This window comes from Hippocampus guttulatus, chromosome 11 (assembly GCF_054856545.1).
Source record: "Hippocampus guttulatus isolate MCC_2025c chromosome 11, RoL_Hgut_1.0, whole genome shotgun sequence".
In the NCBI taxonomy this organism is placed as follows: domain Eukaryota; kingdom Metazoa; phylum Chordata; class Actinopteri; order Syngnathiformes; family Syngnathidae; genus Hippocampus; species Hippocampus guttulatus.
The window spans coordinates 17,756,827-17,776,512 of NC_141271.1; the positions used below are offsets into that span (position 1 = coordinate 17,756,827).

Here is a 19,686-nt window from a genome sequence, read left to right on the forward strand (position 1 = left end):
TCCGTCGACTAACCACATAATCAGTGAATGTGTACCGTTTATTACGCGCATTAACATCTTAGAGGTCATGACTTTTATTTTCTCATAAAGCGATGAACCCTTTTGTACTTTTACACGTCTTACTTATTCCGAATTTTAATATACTTGTGATATGAAGGAAATTGTATTTGCCATGATTTTCAAGGCATCGTAAAGCTTGGTAAACCGTGACACCTATCGACAGAAGTGTGCATTACAACTGAATATTGAACAAACGCTAAAATGACCTTTTTAAAAACTGAACATTTTGTTCTGACAAATACATAGGCTGTTATTATGCAAATATGTTGTACTTACATACATGATTAAATGTATATTAAAATATATTAAATTAAACAATAGTTAAACATAACATAGGACATACAAAGATACATTTATTGGCAGAGGTGGTAAAAGTACTCACAATCTGTACCTGTACAGACACGTGGGTTTTAAAAAAAGACTGCTAAAAGTAAAAGTATGTAAAATTCAAAATCAGATTCTTGCGTCACAGTCAAGTTTCGAGAAACGCCATGTGTTCACTTTCTAAACTGAAGATGGCGCGAATGCATAAAAAGGTTATTTGTAAACCGTCAATAAATAATCAGAAGAATGTAGAAATGGAGCGAGGGAGTTGAACATCCAGCGTTGTCAGTGTCAAGTTTTTTTTCCAGTTTCAAAAATTAAAAAATACAAACAGCAACAGTATTCGCCATTACTTATGTAGATACGCCCATAATGGACGATGAATGAGATTGTTACGACAGTGTTTAAGAAATGTACGTCAAGAAATGACGCTAAACAAGTTCATCACAGGCCCGTCACAGACAGTTAATTAAAAGCATAGTTGTTTGGGGATTTAACGCGTGCACCCAAGCGGTTAAACTGGACAGCAAAAAGACATGAATCATCAAATTGAGGTTTGTTGCTGAGTTTTGTTACCCATCGTTTAACTTGTAGTACAAACTGAATTAAGTTGAACGAAATTAAGATTGAACTGTGTCTGCTGGGGGATTCGATGTATTTTTGGTCAGACTCAAAAGGGGGAAAATGTTCACAGAAACTTTGTATCACCTTTATGGCAGTTCCCAGTATGACAGCTGAGAGTCGATTTAAAACACCAGTCAACCCAAAAGATTACATTTGTTATTTTATTTATATATATGCACATAATGATATATTTATACATGTCAAACAGCAGAGGTAGCTAAAGTATGCACACCCTGTACTTAAGTACAGTAACGAAAAATTTGTAATCCATTACTTCCCACCGCTGCTAAACTAAGGAGTTGACACAGTACTTCTACTTGAGTACAGTAACGAGGTAATTGCTTTCCCACCAATGCTGGCTTTGAATCATTACTTCTCTGTTAGTCCAGGAATTAAGAAGTTGTACTTCATTTCTTGCCACCACTACCGAAGTAAAAAGTGAATTCTGTATTTATACTTAAGTACAGGAACAAACTACCTGTACTTTGTTACTACCCACAAAGCGTTAAGTCAAAATGTTTACACTAGTACAGGAAGTAAGTAATTGTACTTTGTCATTTAGTATTTAAGTAGAGGAATTGACTCAATATTTCATATATTTTACAGTTGTGCCTAAGTACTTGAATCAACGTTTCTCGTTTCTTTTTTTTTTACACAAGTATCTGTAAGTTACTTATGTACACAATACCATCCCGCGCAACAAAAAAAAAAGCGAGCGCGGAAGCGTGACAAATTTGGCAACACCGCAAAGCGCTTGACGTGTGCGTGCGCGTGTGCGTATGTGTGCGTATGCATGCGCGCGCGCGCTTGACTAGCCCTTTTAATTTCCGGGTTGCTCTCCTCGCAGGCGGCAGTTGCTCGGCTGCGGCTGCCAGCTGACACTAGCTGAGGAGGGGAGTTCAAAGCTGACTCGCTCGGTCGCACCTTCGCTCCCTCTCTCTACTTGTCTGTCACTCGGTCGTGTCAGCGAGAGGCGGCTAGCCGGCGCAGCATCACTACTACCACCACCACCACCACCACCATCATGGCGGACCAAGGCGAAGCCCCGGTTCCTGTCCCGCAGCCGCCGCCGCCGCCGACGACTAGCTGGCCAATTACCAGGGAGTCGTACGAGCTACAGGAAGTCATTGGTTAGTACGACGGGGGCTTTGTACTTTCACAGACACGTTTATATCATTATCAGTGTTTTACCAGCTGCTAGTAACGCGAACTGGAAGGCCCACCGCCCCCCCCCCCCCAATCCACGTGAAGTAGACACTGCGGATGTGAACTCATAACAAGCTACCGGTTACACGTGCAACTGGCGAAACGGTTTCCACGAAAATCCGTGACACGTCGACTTCACAGCTTTCCTGTCGTTGACACACACACACAGACGCACGCAGATGCCGAGTCGTGGCATTACGCCCACTTTGTTCGATGACTAATTTATACATCGAAGATGCTGTGTTAAATGACATCGTTATATATGATGGCACGAAGTGGACAATGCGATCGCCTTATGATGTGACCGTGACAGCGATGCAAGCGGAGAGATTTAAATTCGAGCTAACCATGGATATAAATGATTATTTAGGTCATATATTGCAATGCGTTCTCTTGAAATGGCCCTTATGCATAGCATTGATAATTAGTCTTAGTAATAATAAAAAAAGTGGTTTCTTGACATGTGGGTCTTTAACAGTAAAGGGCTTTCAGGTACTGTACTGTAAAAAAAACACACAATTTCAACAGTAAGAGTCCAGCCTTAGTTGAACTTTATTATTGTGAACTGGATGACTAGAATCTACACATGCATAAAGGGAAACCCCCCCCCAACATTATAGCAAGCACAATATTTTTTTTTATTGCTCTCTAATTTAGTAATATACAGCACTAAGCACAAACTTGGTCACAGTTGGACAATCCATTGACATCCAAAAAATGAACTCTTTAATAAAAATGCTTCCACAAAGATAAAATACAAACAGCATTGTTAGTTTTGAGTCACTATTATGAGGCATTCCTCGAGTATTGTTGTTAAGAGCGTCACTTTGTCACACAGATCTGTTTATAATTAATTGGTCACGTCACATTTAACCTCGCAAAACAGCCCAAACATTAGAACCAGCTGTCGCTCTGAGTAGGTGTACTTGTTTCACAATTTTCCCCCAAAGCTGCATTATCATATTTGCAAGGCAGCTTTTGTCGCGCAGTCTCAGACTTTGCATATTATCTCCATACCGAAGTACGCTAAGTGTATATAACGTGTTAATTCAATGCCATCAATCCCATCATTGTGTTATGTAATAGTAAAACAAAAGATGCATAATCTCAAATGACTACTGACAGCTCAAACGGAAGTTGCCTGAATAGTCTTGGCAGAGGCCTTCTCCCTCCATCTGACATGTCTTATCGTTCTAGATAAGAAACAGCACCACAGCTGTCCGCTGCGCTCTGGAACTTGTGAGGGAAAAAAAAAATAGCCCCCTCGCCGCCCCGCGCACACTCACGCGCTGCGCAGCACACGTCTGTTCTCATGAGTAACCACTTTGATCACACATGCTCAATTACTTCCGCTTATCTGTCACTCGCAGTTGACAAGCGATGCATCAGTCACGGTGTCCCTCGGTGTGAAGAACTTCACTACTTCTTGGCCTGATTTTTTTTTAACAAAAAAAAGTCCGGATCTAATTGTGCTCTTTGGATGCTTTGATTCAGGTAGCGGGGCCACAGCGGTGGTGCAAGCAGCAATGTGTTCTCCCAGACAGGAGCGCGTTGCCATCAAGAGAATCAACCTGGAAAAATGCCAGACCAGCATGGACGAATTGCTGGTGAGTAAAAATAAATATGGGATATGTCTGTTTGAGTTGTGCTGGTCCTTGTGTCTCCCTCGCCACGTCCCTCTGATCATCTGAACATGTATGGTGTAACCTAATTTTTTGTATGAGCATGTACAACGTTTCCATAAAGTCTGGGTTAAAAAAAAAAAAGCGCATGCTTAAAACAAAAACAATATTTTCAACATGGTTTCCATAATTTTCAATGCATAATTTGATGCAAAATTCCGGCGAACTCAATGGGATAAAGAGTGAAATCTTGCTCATACCCAGACTTTGTGGACACCGTGTGGATGAAATGTCTTTTTTTTTTTTTCTCCCAACAGAAAGAAATTCAAGCAATGAGCCAATGCAACCACCCCAATGTTGTCACTTATTATACTTCCTTTGTGGTGAAGGATGAACTGTGGTTAGTCATGAAGCTCCTGAGTGGAGGTAAGCTTCACCTGTTAGGCGGCACTTGACATTCAGGCTAGATGAAGTGCCTACATGAGATCCATTTATCCCCTCCAAAAAACCCCCCAGCAGTCTTAAAAAAGGGATCAGCTGTCTTCCATGCTGAAGTGGAACAGAGACTTCGACCCTTTTGATTTTTGCTTGCGCGACACCCCAAACTTTGAAATGACAAAATTAGGTGTGCATTTATTGTCTTTGAAATGACAATAAATGCACACCTCAAGTGGGGCTGCCTTACCGCCTGGCTCGAGTTGAACGCCAGTGACTTTTTTAAAATAGTGCTCCTCATTCCCTCCGTGAACTGTCATCTTTTATCACAATCCCACATACATAGAACACGTTGGCATTTTTCCTCCTCATAATTGACGTAACTAGCCGAGGTTCACCCCACTGATCTTCTACTCAAAAGCCGTGCTGATCCTAAATTCAAAGAGCTGTAACGCCGCCATCTACAGGGATACGTTAGTCATTGTACTTGACCTGTATATGTACTGTATACTGTATATACATTGTCAGTAAACATGGATCCCATTTGACAAACCAGTTGTCCTCCAGGGATCAGGAGCCTGAACGCAAAGTAAACGACAAGAGCTGCGTTTCGAAGGAACTGATACAAACTAAGCTTTGTGTAAAAGGCATTGTTTGGGCAGAGTACACGGTTTAGACTTGGCACAGGAGAAAAAGGTGCTCGCTTCATTCAAGTCCAAGCCAGGATTTATTCATCTTTTTCACGAGTTCCTGTTCCGTATAAACTTGGGCTAGACACAGTTCCGAGTATGAATATATTTTATGGCTCTTAGGCTCCATGCTGGACATTATCAAGCACACAAGCAAAGAAGAAGACAAAAATCTCGACGAGCCAATCATTGCCTCCATCCTGAAAGAAGTCCTCGAAGGCCTCGACTACCTGCACAGAAATGGACAGATCCACCGGTAACACTTTTTTTTTTTTCTCTGAATATCGGATACTACCCATTTCCTATTTTTGGAATTTGTGCGCATTATGATACGATATGTCAAATATGCAATTCAATAGCTGAAGTTTCAAGCGACCCTCCCCCCTTTATTGATCTGCGTTGTATGGAGCTGTGACGTAAACTTCCTGGATATCAAGGTCACCGCGAACCAGGCTTGACCTTTTTATGCCCCCCGCCCCCACCAACCACCTGCCGGGCGAGCTGTTTGTGGCCCCTTTTTTCGCGGATGGAAGAATCGATGCTCTGCCGCGTGTTTTTGCCATCTGACTGACTGCCTGTGTTGTGTTTTGCTGGCCGCAGGGATGTGAAAGCCGGGAATATTCTACTGGGTGAAGATGGATCTGTTCAGATTGCAGGTGTGTGTGTGTGTGTGTGTGTGTGTGTGTTGCACATGTCCTGCTCTTGTCACCGGGAGTCTCATTATGTTTAATCCCGTTACAGATGATAGGATGTTTCAATGAAATGTCATTAATTTCTTCTCCTGTGTTCATAAAAAGGTTCTTTGAAACTCCCTCTCACGTTGTTTACCAGCCTAATTTGCTGCAAAATACCCAACGTTGGCGGTGGGGAGTCGCTGCTTGATCAACAATGAAGGACTCGGTTTGTTTTTTTTTGTATGTTTCGTCTTGACAGATTTTGGCGTAAGTGCATTCCTAGCCACAGGGGGCGATATGACAAGAAACAAAGTCCGAAAGACGTTTGTGGGTACGCCATGCTGGATGGCACCAGAGGTGATGGAACAGGTGAATCCCCACGCCTTCTTATGACACATTTAACTCATTATTATACTAATTATATTCCATATTTTATAATGTCTGTGTTTCAACTCTTCACTGCTGATTTTGTTTAATGGCAAACCATTCTCTCGACCAATTTACGACGCATTTAAAAAAACAAAACGTAAAAAGTATCAACCTGATTGAAAGATTTGAGTGTCCGTAACTGATTTGAAAGGTGAATCCTGATTTGGAGCATGAAGATTTTTTTTTCCTTCGCATGGGTTCTTACTGTGCTAGCGTAAAGTAAAAGTGAAACCAGGTAATTTGACCAATATTTTGTCCCATTCTTGACCCACAGGTACGAGGTTACGATTTCAAAGCAGACATTTGGAGTTTTGGAATCACGGCCATAGAACTAGCGACGGGTTCTGCGCCCTATCACCGGTACCCCCCTATGAAGGTCAGTGTCGTTCGTGAACGCATCGCCGGACTCTCTGCGCCCCTTTTGCCAAGTTGTCTGTCGTGAAGTTTCATCGCAAGCAGCAACGATGTGCCAAAAGACGGTCTCCCTTTTTTGCGAACCAGGAACAAAAACTTTGAGGAACTTGCTCTTTGCACTTCACTCGGCAGTTCCTGTAAAAGCGGTTTCCTGTTGTAACTTTGCTGTCATTTCTGCCCTTTGTTTAGGTCTTAATGTTGACGCTGCAGAACGATCCACCCACTCTGGAGACGGGTATCGAGGACAAGGAAATGCTGAAGAAGTACGGCAAATCGTTTAGGAAGTTAATAACTATGTGCCTTCAGAAGGATCCCGCCAAAAGGTTGGTCTCGTCTTCGGTTTTCAAGCGAAAAGTCTCTGAGGGGGGGCTTTTTAATTAAAAGCGAGTTTCTCTCTGCTGTGAAGTTTTTTCCCCAATACATGCGAACAATTCTTCTCTGCAGGCCTGCAGCTGCAGAGCTCTTGAAGAGCAAATTTTTCCAAAAGGCGAAGGTATTTTCTTTTCTTTCTTCTCCCTTCCAAGTTTATTGTCCCTCTTTTTATGCATACCCTTATCCTTGCCGCTAATAGTTGGTAACGATAATAATGGATGCAATTCCTCCACCAATTCCGTGTAACAGGCTGCAGAGAAAATAATGGCAAGTTCAATAAAAACTTTTAAGATGTTAGATCATTACGTTGCTCATAAAAATAGGTGTAGCGTTTTACAGGCAGCCCCCCCCCCCCATTTTGAACAAAGTACACTTGCGCTCATAGATTTACATAGCCTAACAGAATTTGCGACATGCTGGCAATTTGGTGGGAAAATATGACTGATGACTGAACAAGGACCAGCTCATTATTTTCCTTATTGCTACGTTTTGCGCAATGATTGTGCAATTCCGAACTGCCTTCTATTTTCATTAGAATCCCATGAAACATCATATGAATGTGTTTTCTCTGAAGAATGGTACACACCTTGCAAATCCTGCCAGGGCATGTAAGCTTTTGAGCTACTCATGCCAGTTAGTCCGGACTATTCTCGCCTCTGCGCTTCACCCACCTCGCTGATCTTAACTGGTTGCGATTCAAATCCAAAATCGTTTTCCGTTTGTCCAGGCCCCAATTTATAAATGAAGGTTTTTCTGTTTAATTTGTCACACAGAACAAAGACTATCTGGTTGAAAAGCTCTTGTGCCGGGCTCCTAAGATATCCCAAAGAGCAAAGAAGGTATGTTGACACTTGCACTTCTCTGTAAAATAACTCCGCTATTGACTAAACATAACAAATTGTATGCGCCGGCTGGGATTTGACTGGAGTCCCTCCCGTCACAATGTTGCATTTACAGTCAACAGGAGTGATGCCCATGGACTTTTGTAACACCTCAAACACTTACTGCTCGAACTGTTTTGTCGATAGAGTGAAAATATGGGCCGGTGTCGCGAAAGAGTCACGCCTTGTAGAGGTACTGATGTTTTGTTTTTTTAAATCCCCCCCCCCAGTGTATCAATCGGCAGAAAAATAAGTTTAAATGAAATGGTTGACGATGGAAAAAGAAGCTTGCTTGGTAACTTGATCTTGGCTCTTGGCTGCGAGGAGCAAGTGCAGTTTTCAGGCACAGCTTCACATCATATTGGCTTTATCTAAGAGTTCGCTTTGTTGGCCAGCAGAGACTGATTGCCGGCAGGCAGAGCGGGTAAGTGCAGGGATGGAAAAACACTGACACGTTTTCAGAGTAAATGGAGGGCATCCTGGAGAGCATTGTTGCCATTGTGGATGACATGAGCACAGACAATCCAATAAAGAATAAAGGGGAGGGGCAGGCGTTGATACTGCTGCCTTGTGACAATGGTAGAATTTTGCTCATTGATATTTTGCGGGATGAACGCAGGACTCGAATCCTCCGTCCATTTATTGTTTGGGAGGATTTGCTCATTGGAGTCTCTATCAAGTCTTGTAAATAAATAAATAAAATAAAAATCCTCCCTCCCTCACTGTTCTGCGCAACCACGAGGCGCTCTGAAGCGGCCACAACGTGTCGAAAGGGATGATGTATTTTTGGGAGTGTTAGCATAGCTCGCTAGCAACGTAGCTATCTGCCTGTCACAATTGTGCTGGATGATTGCCGATGCAAGCAAAAGGCGCTCAAGTTCATGCTGAGCAGTTTCCTAGCCGATTTTTAATTGTAGATTTCCACAAGTGAGGATGACGGAGTTCTATATCTTAGCACATATTTTCAGCAGTAGAAGTATTTTTAGCCCGTGGCCCTCTACACTTTTTTCTCATCCCTTGAAATGCAGAACTGCCCTTCCAAGATATAACATTCAAAAGCGTTTTTTGCACACTATCATAAGACTCGACTGTGTGAAATTTTAGCATTCTAATGAGCCAAAGGCAGGCCGACGACCTTGTGGTTTTGTGCTGATGTGACGAATGCTGCCACCTAGATTTCATACTCGGCAACTATTTCTCAAAGCTGGCGGCGACAGGCGATGCTCCTGGAACATTGTCATCCCAGAATGGTGTGACCTCTGATCCATTCAAGTCCTTCCCAAATCTGTTCAGTCGAGTCATTCACACGAGCACCTTGAATGTCCTTACCTTCGGGGAATGAAGCAGATATCGACTCTTGTGTTTCACCCTTGTGGTCTGCCCTCTTATGTTTTGGTTTTCTCTATACGTGGTAAACGCATGCATTGCTACTCTCGGGGAAAACAAGCGCCATAGGGGTCTAAAAGAGGACAAGACCGATGCGTCTGCGTACTTGTTACGGAGGGAATACAATTAAGAACAAAAAAATAAGTAATAATAATCATATTGTGGATTTTTAAGTACACTCGGAATTATGCATATTTGGGGGTGTGGAACTCGCCGGTGTCATGCATGGTTGTTTAAAGACTATCACTGCATGTATTATGTAAAACAAGGGTGGGTGTGTTAGCCAACAGAGGGCAGCCTTACACCAAGCCAATATCCTCCGCACTGGGGGTGGGGTGGGGGGAAGACAATAATTTAAAGAGCAGATAAGAGAAGCCCTAAGACAATCTTGAAGCAACCAATTTGATAAGTCACCTTCACTACACATATTCAATAAATGCTGTCACAAGTTTCGACCAATTCATTCAAACCTTGTATTTTTCTGGCAGTTAAAAAAAATAAAAAATAAATTTATGATGTGAATGTCAGTCAGGATGCCCACCGAGACTCGATCTGTATCTGTTTTTGCTCAAGGCCCCAGAGCAGAAGCGGTAGACTCTGGGTTCTATGTCAGGTTTGGAAACTATAGCTGGCAGCACCAGAGGGCTAGCGCCTCTTTAAACTTTATGGTCGCCTCGAGCCGGCGCTAGTCGCTTACCGTTTTGTGTGCTGCCTGTAACGCTGTAGCGCTCCCATCGCTGACTGTACCTCCCCGCTGCTTTATGAGCCAAGCGCTGCTTGTATTTCTCTCGTCTTGAAGGGAGGGAGAATCGGAGCCACACGTTGTCTTGTTTTTGTTGCGCTGTATGTTATTAGGGGGCAGAGTTTAGATCGGTTTTGGCCTGGCTTGAATATATGATACGGGTTTCATTCATGCTCGATTGATTGTGCTTCACCTGCGACAACTGACACAAACGTCACTCTTGCAAAGTGTAACATGCCACTTCAGAAATGGCCCAACATTGAACATTTCATTTAACTCCACTGTGAGCACTTTGGATCAGATCGTTAACACTTGCCCCCACCCGCACAATCTAACGAGCTTCGATAGAGCAGCAATCATAAGGAGTGCGTAAAATGATGTGCATTCATAAAGATGTGATGCTTATTATTTATTTATTTTTTGATTATCAAATTCTTCATGTAACTCGGAATGGGCATCATAGTTTGGCGCTATTTTATGAAGAATCGTTTTTTAGATTTATTGGTGATCAAGAACAAATGAAGTGAAAAAGAACACCAAATTGAAAATAGGAATATGTTTGAAATGGATTGTGAATCGATAAAGGACATTTAGCCAAATGTCTTTTATGTATTGCGGTTGTCGTTTTTATAGTAGTGTGGAAATCCTCTACATCAGGGGTGTCAAACTCATTTTTGTCACGGGCCACGTTTTACTTACCGTTTCCCTTGGAGGGCCGTTATGGCTGCGAAACCATTTAAACAAGCCTGGTTTATTCAAATAGAGTTTAAATGACTGTAATGAGGGTTTTGGTAACAAGAAAATCTAGAATAGCTCTCTTACATGTTACATAGGATTAGAATAGCTCTCTTACATATTCCATCGAGAATTTGAAATTTTGGTCCAAATTTTAGCAAGCATAGAAGTTGACATGTTTGATTTGCTTTAGTGGGCCACGTAAAATAATGTGGCGGACCAGATCCGGCCCCTGGGCCTTGAGTTTGACACCCGTGCTCGACATCATACCGAGGTGTTTTGAACATTTTCATCTCGGCAAAATTTGAAAAGACTTCTCAGTATGATGCATGTCGTATCTGCACGTTATTATTTTATCGTAACTTTCAGGTGTCGATCCGCATGCTGCTCGTCTGTGTTTACAGAATATTGATCAAGCATGCAATCCATCAAAACAAAGACTTGGAAAAAGAATCCACCATATAAATATCCCGTAATGAAACACAGTCTACTGCCACTCCAAAATGCCCTCAGAAGTTCATATAGACTGACTGAATGCCGTAAGAATGCTAAAAATTAGGAGCCTTTGACATCCCGCACGAACATGTATTTGCCTTTGAGTGAGTATCTATGGCGCAAATAATTCAAAAGGATTTTGTCGGCGTAGGTGAGGCGGGTCCCGGGCTCAAGCGGCCACCTGCACAAGACGGAGGACGGCGACTGGGAATGGAGTGACGACGAGCTGGACGAAGGCAGTGAGGAAGGCAAGGCGGCCGTCAACCAGGGCAGGGTGAGGAGCACTTTGATCTTCAGTCCCTTTTGTTGCCACCTTTTGGTGTCCACTTTTTGCGATTCCACTCGTTTAATAGGACGGGAGCATCCAATCGCCGTCTGAAAATCCACTTAACAAATTTAAGACCGCGGACGTGCGTGCAGCTCTCCAAGGATTGAAGCTTTGTCAGCTGCATAATCAATGAGCGAATGGCTTCGCTCTAATAAATTAATAAGCTAAAAGGAGTTTCATGCAGATCCAAGGGGGAAAAAATAAATCGATAACACCCCGCTGAAGCACATCAAATTACAACCTGATCTGATGAGATCTGACAGATGTTTGAAAATGTGAAAGGGGGATTGGCGCCATAGGAGCAATCTGGTTCGTATCCAGTCGAAATGACAGTTTCGCACCCTGCGCACAGCTTGCAGCTTTTGTTCATCCCTGATAAGGTTTTGGAGATGTTCTCCCACATGAAAGGCACGTATTAATTATGTCATTATACGCGCGCATTCACACCAAAACCGGTTGACAAGCGGAACATTTTTGGAAGTCGATCAAGCGCGCACAAAGAGCGCGACAAAGAAACCCATACAAATAAAATCATCGCCTCCTTGTCAGCGGTAAAAATCGGACCAAGTGACCACACAAATATGCTTTACTCCTGAGAATAACCTTCATGTCTCGAACACGACAATTTAGCATGCAGGGAATGTGTCCGCTTGCATTATTAGCCTTTCAAAATCGATCTGACTCATTCGACCTAATTCTTCCTGAAACGGAACGCTGGACTTATTTCCTAAATATGCTTGACGTGTGATAATTAAAATGTAGGCATGCATTTTCAAATTATTTTTTTTGCACGGCTATTTTTGTTATTTCCAAGATCCTGCCAAATCCTGTTTTGCCTTCCCTGCCATTTGCATAATCATGTCCAAGCATTGTGGGACCGATGAAACAATGCAATCTCAACTTGACCCAGCCTGGAAAAATAGAATTCATTTTTTTCCTTCTTCTCTCTTCCATGCAGTCACGGCGGCTCAAGGACGACTCCAAAGTCGTAAGTTGATTCGCTTTCTTCTTGTTATTTTTTTGTTTCTTTCTAAAACACGCACACTGCTTTGTATTCTGGCGGAAAGACGACATAGATGAATAGGTCTGCTTTTCCCGGAGTAATTCTATGCGGCGATAGCACTTGGGAAAAGGATGGCTTTGTAAAGGGCAATTATTGTTCCTATTTGAACAGAATTTGTTGAACTCAACAGTCCGAGCGCCGGTTCGAACCGAGCCGAACCGCCGCATCGCTGCGCATTGATTGCTGTCAATTAACTTTTATCATGTTGTCTTAATGGGACGAGTCCATACGTAATTGATGTGTGTGTGCGCGCGCGCGCGCGGAACATTTTCACAGCTATCCGTCTCATTTTGTCACTTGCAGAACGAGGAGAATGTCAAGAATGTTCCTTTTGATGGGTTATCCAGCCACCATCCCCAGGTGAGCGACGTCAGCGTGCAGCATCTGCACTCATTTGTTCTGACTCGGTGACCTCGGCGCCCTGCTTCTTGTCTGAGCGCCTTTTGTGTGAATTTTTTTGCATACATTAACGCGTGCACGTGCGACTCCTGGAGGGATGCACTCAACTGTAATAAGTCGCACTCGGTCTGACTGGAAATTTTCGCTGCCGTTACGGTCTCATCGCCATTATACGCCATTTCCAAAGGCTTTTGTCATTTTCAAAATGAACCGCAGCAGGTTGGGGAGGCGTTTTATGCTCCCATCAGGCATTTAACTACCCATCACCTGGCATTTTCTACCTCTGATACGCTCATTTGAGATGTGCAGCCAGACTTTACTTCACGCGTTCTGAATTTTCTGTGAGCTGAATTTTTTTTTTCTCTGATGAAAAACGTCCCGTCCTTATTTTATTTTGAAATTAAGTAAACTGATTTTATTAAGTAAAATTAAGTAAACATTTCAAATGAAATGTTGAGCGTCTTTCCCTCTAAACTCCGCCTTCAGCTTCACACATGGCAAGTGTGACGCAGATCTGTGTTGTGGTAAAGATGTCTACCGTGACAGACACAACGCTGTCGGACGTCATCGCCAAGTTTACAGCCAACCAACCTTGGCGTTTGTTTGAGATTGTGGAAGTGGACGATATACCCGCTCATCGAGCGCCGTACATCGCGTTCTATTGTATCTTTTCTATTTTGGTCCCACTATATTGCAAATGTTGTTATTTATTTATCATTGATAGACTGCAAATGTAGAGTGCATGTGTACCAATTCCTCATCTCACTTGGTCTCATTCAGGTGGAGCCGTTTGGTGATTCGCTATACATTCATAGTGCTGTCAACTTGGTACTGCGACTCAGGTGAGCCAGACGATTGTTAATTTTTTTTTTTGTTTTTGTTCTCGCCATGCACCAGCCTGTGCACATTTCCAAAAGTCACGCAAGGAATCACATTCACCTCACTCAAAAAAGAGTCCATGTGCGTCTTTGTGTTGCTTCATGACAAAAATGAAAGCTACCGCGGAGATGAACACTTATTTGGCGTCGCGTCATGCAGTTCACTGTTTCAAATGACGAAGAATGAAATGTATTTGACAGAGCAAAAAGATGGCCTGCATCTACACTATTTGTACAAAGGTGTTGGCGCGTGCACACACACACACGCACAAAAAAAGGAACATAAGGGAGTTAACGTTCCATCTATTCTGGGATGACTTTTTACATGATGCGCGTTCATCCAATTGTGAGGTGCAAGGTGGGCGAAGGCTCGCAATCTCATTCCGAGTTCACCCCAAAGGTGTTGGATGCGGTTGATTAGGCTTGGCAAGCTCTTCCGTACTCATGCAAGCGTGGCTTCATGGACATTTCTGGTGCACAGTCATGCGCGTTCTCCATATAGTCTTGGTGAGAGGGGCTCAGAGAGGTCTTTAGCGCATCCCCCCCCCCCCACCCATTGAATCATTTGTTATAAGTTTTCCCAGAACCTTTTGTCCATGCAGCGTAGCTTAATGGATCCCCGCTTGTTACTGGATGTGCACACACAAAATGAGAGACATTTTCAAATGGGATGCCGTTTTTTTTGTTTATTTAAATAAACCCGATATATATTTCCTTCTGACCAACACAGGTACTCTTCAACATCCATCCATCCATTTTCTAATTCCGCTTATCCTCACGAGGGTCGCGGGGGTGCTGGAGCCTATCCCAGTTGTCTCGGGGCAGTATACACTTTGAACAAATATTGTATTTTCCGCACTATAAGGCGCACCTAAAAGCATAACATTTTCTCAAAAGCCGACAGTGCGCCTTATACTCCGATGCGCCTTGTTTATCGATCAATATTCAGATTTTTTGGGGGGTGGGCGCAGTATTTTAAATGCTCTGCGGTTTGCATGTTGTCCCTGTGCCTGCGTGGGTTTTCTCCGGGTACTCCGGTTTCCTCCCACATTCCAAAAACATGCGTGGCAGGCTGATTGAAGACTCTAAATTGTCCCTCAGTGTGTGAGTGTGAGCGCGGATGGTTGTTCGTCGATGTGTGCCCTGCGATTGGCTGGCAAGCGGTTCAGGGTGTCCCCCGCCTACTGCCCCTTGACAGCTGGGATGGGCTCCAGCATGCCCCCCCTTGTGAGGATAAAGTGGCTCAGAAAATGGATGGATGGATGCAAAGCGCTTTGTTTCCAGCTGCTGCAGTTGTGAAAGCGCGATATAAATAAAGGTGTATTGTATTCGTTTTTTTTCTTTTTTTTTTTAAACATATGTTTGTGAATGCTTCAGACTTGCACCACATGCGGCATTCCCAAGGAAAGCTTCCTTGACACTAATTGTATTTGCGGGAGCCAAATGGCAGCTAATTTGGTCTCAATGACTGAGGTAGTTACAGTTGATTAGCCTGAGTTATGATAATGTCAAGGGACTGACTGAGATACTGTTGCTGTATAATTGTCTTCTTGTCATCCCCCCCCCCCCCCCCCGGCCTTCTGTGAAGACACGAAAAGCTCTCTTGAGAATCCCATTGTCACGACTTTGAAGAAGAATTTAGGACTTTGGATATTAGCCCTCATTTGCAGCCCAAAGGGGGGGGGGGGTCAGGGGAGGGGTGCATATATTCAAATTTCATTCTGTTGTTTCATCGAGATGTGACGTTTCCATGTATTTTTTAGATTTAGAGAGCAAAGGCAGGCGCCTGACAAATGTCAGAGTAAGCCGTGTGGAAAGGGACTTTTCAGACATTAATGTATGACACAAATAATTTACCGGAAAGCTTTGTCATAGATATCAACTAGTAGGAGGAGAATAGAACTGTTTGTTTCAATTGATCTCTGCCGGAACCTCAAGATTTGTATGAGCAATAATGTTTTATTTGGTCCGTCTCACTTGTGACTTTTCATCAAAAAAAGATCAATCAAGTACCCCCTTTTTTTTTTTTTTGATCAAGGAAATGTGTTCAATCCATCTGGTGTGTGATGCAAATGCGTAGTCTGACCGAGGACGTGTTTGCGTTGTCGTCTCCTTTCAGGAACTCCAAAAAGGAACTGAACGACATCCGTTTTGAATTCACTCCCGGGCGAGGTATGAGTGGAGGATGGATGCGTACGAGGTGATCGCATATGTGAACTGAAAATGATTGTGCAGCAAATATGTTTTTATTTCTCTTTCTAGACACCGCTGATGGAGTTTCCCAGGAGCTGTTCTCCGCGGGTCTTGTCAATGGGCACGATGTGGTTACCGGTATTTACTTTTCTTGCGCCCCCACCCCCGGCCCCTTTTTTTGTTGTTTTTAATTACATTTGTTTGTCTACCCTGCATCTGACATTTGTGTTGTGTGACGCTTTGTATCTTCCCAGTCGCTGCTAACCTTCAAAAGATTGTCGATGACCCAGCTACCTACAAAGTGTTGACCTTTAAGCTGGTGAGTTTGCGATGATTGATGGACGATAACCCCAGTGAGGGGGGTGTGTGTGGGGGGGGCTATAAACAGGTTATTGATTAAAAATGCAAAGAGGGCGTGTGACTGCGGTGATATGTGCAAAGAGACATTTAAAAAAATAAAAGCTGACACATGACTTGTGAACACATCCATTATTTGCTAACTTTTCATCTTGTCAGGTTTGTGCTCCCTTTTATGGCCAAGACCAAGAAAATGTTTTTGTCATGCTCTACCGCATGCAACTTTTTAACTGGGGTTTGCTAATTAGCGTAGCTTTGCAAGAGCCTCCACACTGTTTACGCTCTTCCCCCGGTTTGTTCGTCAGCGGGCACAGCAGGGCAGAGGGTGTTCAAAGACTCATTTCAAAGTGCAAATGAAGCCCTTTTAAAGTCGTCCTCTCTCTAATGGTCTGTTAAAGATCGTTTAATGCTACTTTTTTTTTCCAGCTTCTACATGCGTGTAAATAATGTATGACAGTATAAATGTGGGTAAACAACATGTGACCCTCTCGTCTCTGTGGTCCGCACGGAAGAATATGAAATCTGAGATTGTTAAGAGTGCTGTCTAAGTTATGGCAATACTTGCAGAAAAAAAGAAATATATTTTTTTAAAGGCTCATCAGGGATATTTGACTCCATGGATCTTATTGGCCTCCACCCTCAGTTTTTTTTCTTTTTTCCTCACCTTGCAGGCCTCGTGCTGTGACGACACGGAACTCCCGGACGAGGTGAAGCTGATCGGCTTTGCGCAGCTGAGTCTGAGCTGATGCTCTCTTCGTGCCTCCAGCAGGTGAGACGGGGGACCCGCACGGTCAGGGTAGACAGGCTGAGGAACAAAAAGCGCCACTTCCAGCAAACATCCTTCCTCCAACAACAACCCCCCCCCACACCCCAAGCACCAAACGTCCCTGCGTCCCTCCACCCAGCACACGACCAGGGATCACTATGAAGCCCAGGAAACCTACTCAGGATGTGAAAGATGATGTGAGATGTAGCTTTGAATGTTTTATTTATTTCCTTTTTTTTTTTTTTTTTTACATCACGTTACCTCTCGCATTCCTCAAAGCTCTTATTTATTGACCCCCCCCCCCCCACCCCCAATACCCACTTCTGCCAAAAAAGAAATTTTCTGTGACCGGCAATTCAAAAGCACAACGACCGTGCTGCGCCAGGTTTCTTCTCTCAAGCACATTTTGAAAATATCACAATGAATGTCTTTCATAAAAAGACGACGGGATTGTATTTTAGGAGGACGAGGATTCAGGCCACGGTGAAAAGAATTGCGAGAATAAAGTTGTTGGATGGGGGGGGGGAGTGAATGTCAACCATTCAATAGCATTTAGAGATATTTATTCTAAAAAGTTTACCATTCAATTCTCACAATGAAGACACTGGTTAACAAACCTTTAGGGTATTTTTTTCAATAAGGAATGTAACGAAACATTTCGAGATGGTTTTTTTTCTGTCCTTTTTTTTCTAGCACGTCAGGTTTTCAATAATAATAGTTATTGGGAGGGGGGGGGGGATTGATTCTCTAAATTCCAACCCATGGTACAACCAGACTTAACAAAAACTGAATAGCTCAAAAACCTGATGTGCCAGAGCCGTTTCTGATTTAAAATTTGTTTTTGACTGGTGTTGATATCATTTCATCCCCAAAAATATGAATACTTCTTCCTATAATCTGAATATTTCATTACTCTGCAATTATGCCGTTTTTTAATTTTTTTTTTGCTTGAAACATTAATTTGTGTAAATTTCTCTCATTTTACAAAATGACACCACGTTAATTTTCAGTGTGGCCTCAATAATCCTTCCTAGTAGTCCTCACATGGACCACAAGGGTTGAGTGTCCAGGCGAGGGGGGGGACAAAAAAAAAAAAAAACAGACCCAGAAGCTACTGAGTTTGATTTGCTGCTCCTGTCACGACAGTGTTATTAATGCTCCACACAGCGCTCAAGGTGCCTTGTTCATTTTCATGTGCCTATGACAGTATCGTCATACGAAAGAGCAGCGTCTGCCCCATTTCCATTTCACACCCGCGTTATTCCACTGAGCGAAGCATCTTAACGTTAATGCACTTTTAGGCCGAGTTGCGTCTGCACCCGACAAGCAGGCGCCGCCGCCTTTTTGGAGACAAGTTCAGTTGTGATCTTTGTATTTTTTTTCTGCCCCCCAATCCCCCCACACACACACACAACTGCAGCTGTGTTGATGAGATGTGATCGGCTCGGGTTTATCTAGTTTCACAGACTCTTTTCATTTCATTGCTTTGACCCGCTGCACAACAAGACTTAATACTCCCCCAAACTTGGGGGGGGGAGCTACAATGTACTGTGTGTGCACAAGACGATTAATGGCAACAGTATGGAAATGACAATGAAACCATTTTGTGTGCTCAACGTGCAGTCGCTCGAAATTATTTTTACGTGTTGTGTTAAAAAAAAAAATCCTACCTAATAACCAAATTTCGTTCAATAATTCTCTTTTTCTGTACAGTATCTGTAGCTATGTCAACATATTTCACCTGTTCATGACCTGTAACCTGTTGCTTGGTGACAAGGAGCAACCAATAAATTGCTATTTAAAACATGTTGGGAGTGACTCGATTGCATTTAGATTTTTGGTTAGTTGACTTTATTCATTTTCAAGGCCAATTTTTCCAATTTGCCAAGTCGCTAGCGGAAGTAAATATTATATTTGTAATACAAAATTATTATTCTTATTTTTTCACAGCATTGGGACCACTTGCACACTCCTAATAGAAGCAGTTTCCTTCAAAATTGAGCAATATCATCTTTATGGAAAAAAAAAATTATACCAACAATGTGTCCAGACAGCAAATCAGTGTTAAAAAAAAAAAGCCAATAAATGGTCAAAGGAAGTACTAGAAACAAGCAGCAATAGACGTTTATTCAAGTATTTGTTCTTTATTAAAAAAAACCCATAAAATATATCACATGAGCTTCAAATACTGCAAAACATGATGTTTGTCCTCGAAAGCCGCAGCCAGCCGCACGCGCAAAATAGGGTCAACAGCTTTTACGATCAACAACAGATAAAACGACACCGTATATTTGCAATATCCTGCAATTTTCTCCGCAACAAATCAATTTGCCACCGGACCGCTTAAGCAAAGAGCAGCTGCTTGATTGAGGCACAGAACGACGAGAAGGGCGTCGTGGAGACTTAAAAAAAAAAAAATACACATTTGAATGTCACGATTGAAGACGGCGGCATGATGACGTCACAAAACTTGTCGCAAGTCATTCGTGGTTTTGACTACAATCCGGTTAAGTGGGAAAAGAGGCGACCTGGTTATTGATCGGATTAGGTCAACATTATGTGAATACAAATATCGTCGAACTTGGCACACCATCGAGAATATGGAATCAAATAT

General features: G+C 42.9%; 1 protein-coding gene across 1 annotated transcript; it reads left to right on the forward strand.

Moving 5' to 3' along the window:
* Positions 1-1,849: 1,849 nt before the first annotated feature.
* stk39 (serine threonine kinase 39) lies at positions 1,850-18,878 on the forward strand. The gene is made up of 18 exons (XM_086124016.1): positions 1,850-2,138; positions 3,709-3,821; positions 4,154-4,262; positions 5,084-5,216; positions 5,561-5,616; positions 5,894-6,003; positions 6,338-6,439; positions 6,667-6,800; positions 6,922-6,970; positions 7,623-7,688; positions 11,240-11,362; positions 12,375-12,404; positions 12,783-12,839; positions 13,659-13,720; positions 15,876-15,928; positions 16,019-16,087; positions 16,204-16,268; positions 16,978-18,878. Exons 1-18 carry the CDS (start codon positions 2,033-2,035, stop codon positions 17,050-17,052), a joined length of 1,512 nt encoding a protein of 503 aa, XP_085980142.1. The 5' UTR covers positions 1,850-2,032; the 3' UTR covers positions 17,053-18,878.
* The last annotated feature ends 808 nt before the right edge of the window (positions 18,879-19,686 follow it).

Coding starts and splice junctions, on each gene's coding strand:
- stk39 (XM_086124016.1), top strand. CDS start 2,033: ATGGCGGACCAAGGCGAAGCCCCGGTTCCTGTCCCGCAGCCGCCGCCG. Junction 6,801..6,921: donor CAGAAGGATCCCGCCAAAAG/GTTGGTCTCGTC, acceptor TCTTCTCTGCAG/GCCTGCAGCTGCAGAGCTCT. Junction 16,269..16,977: donor AAGTGTTGACCTTTAAGCTG/GTGAGTTTGCGA, acceptor CTCACCTTGCAG/GCCTCGTGCTGTGACGACAC.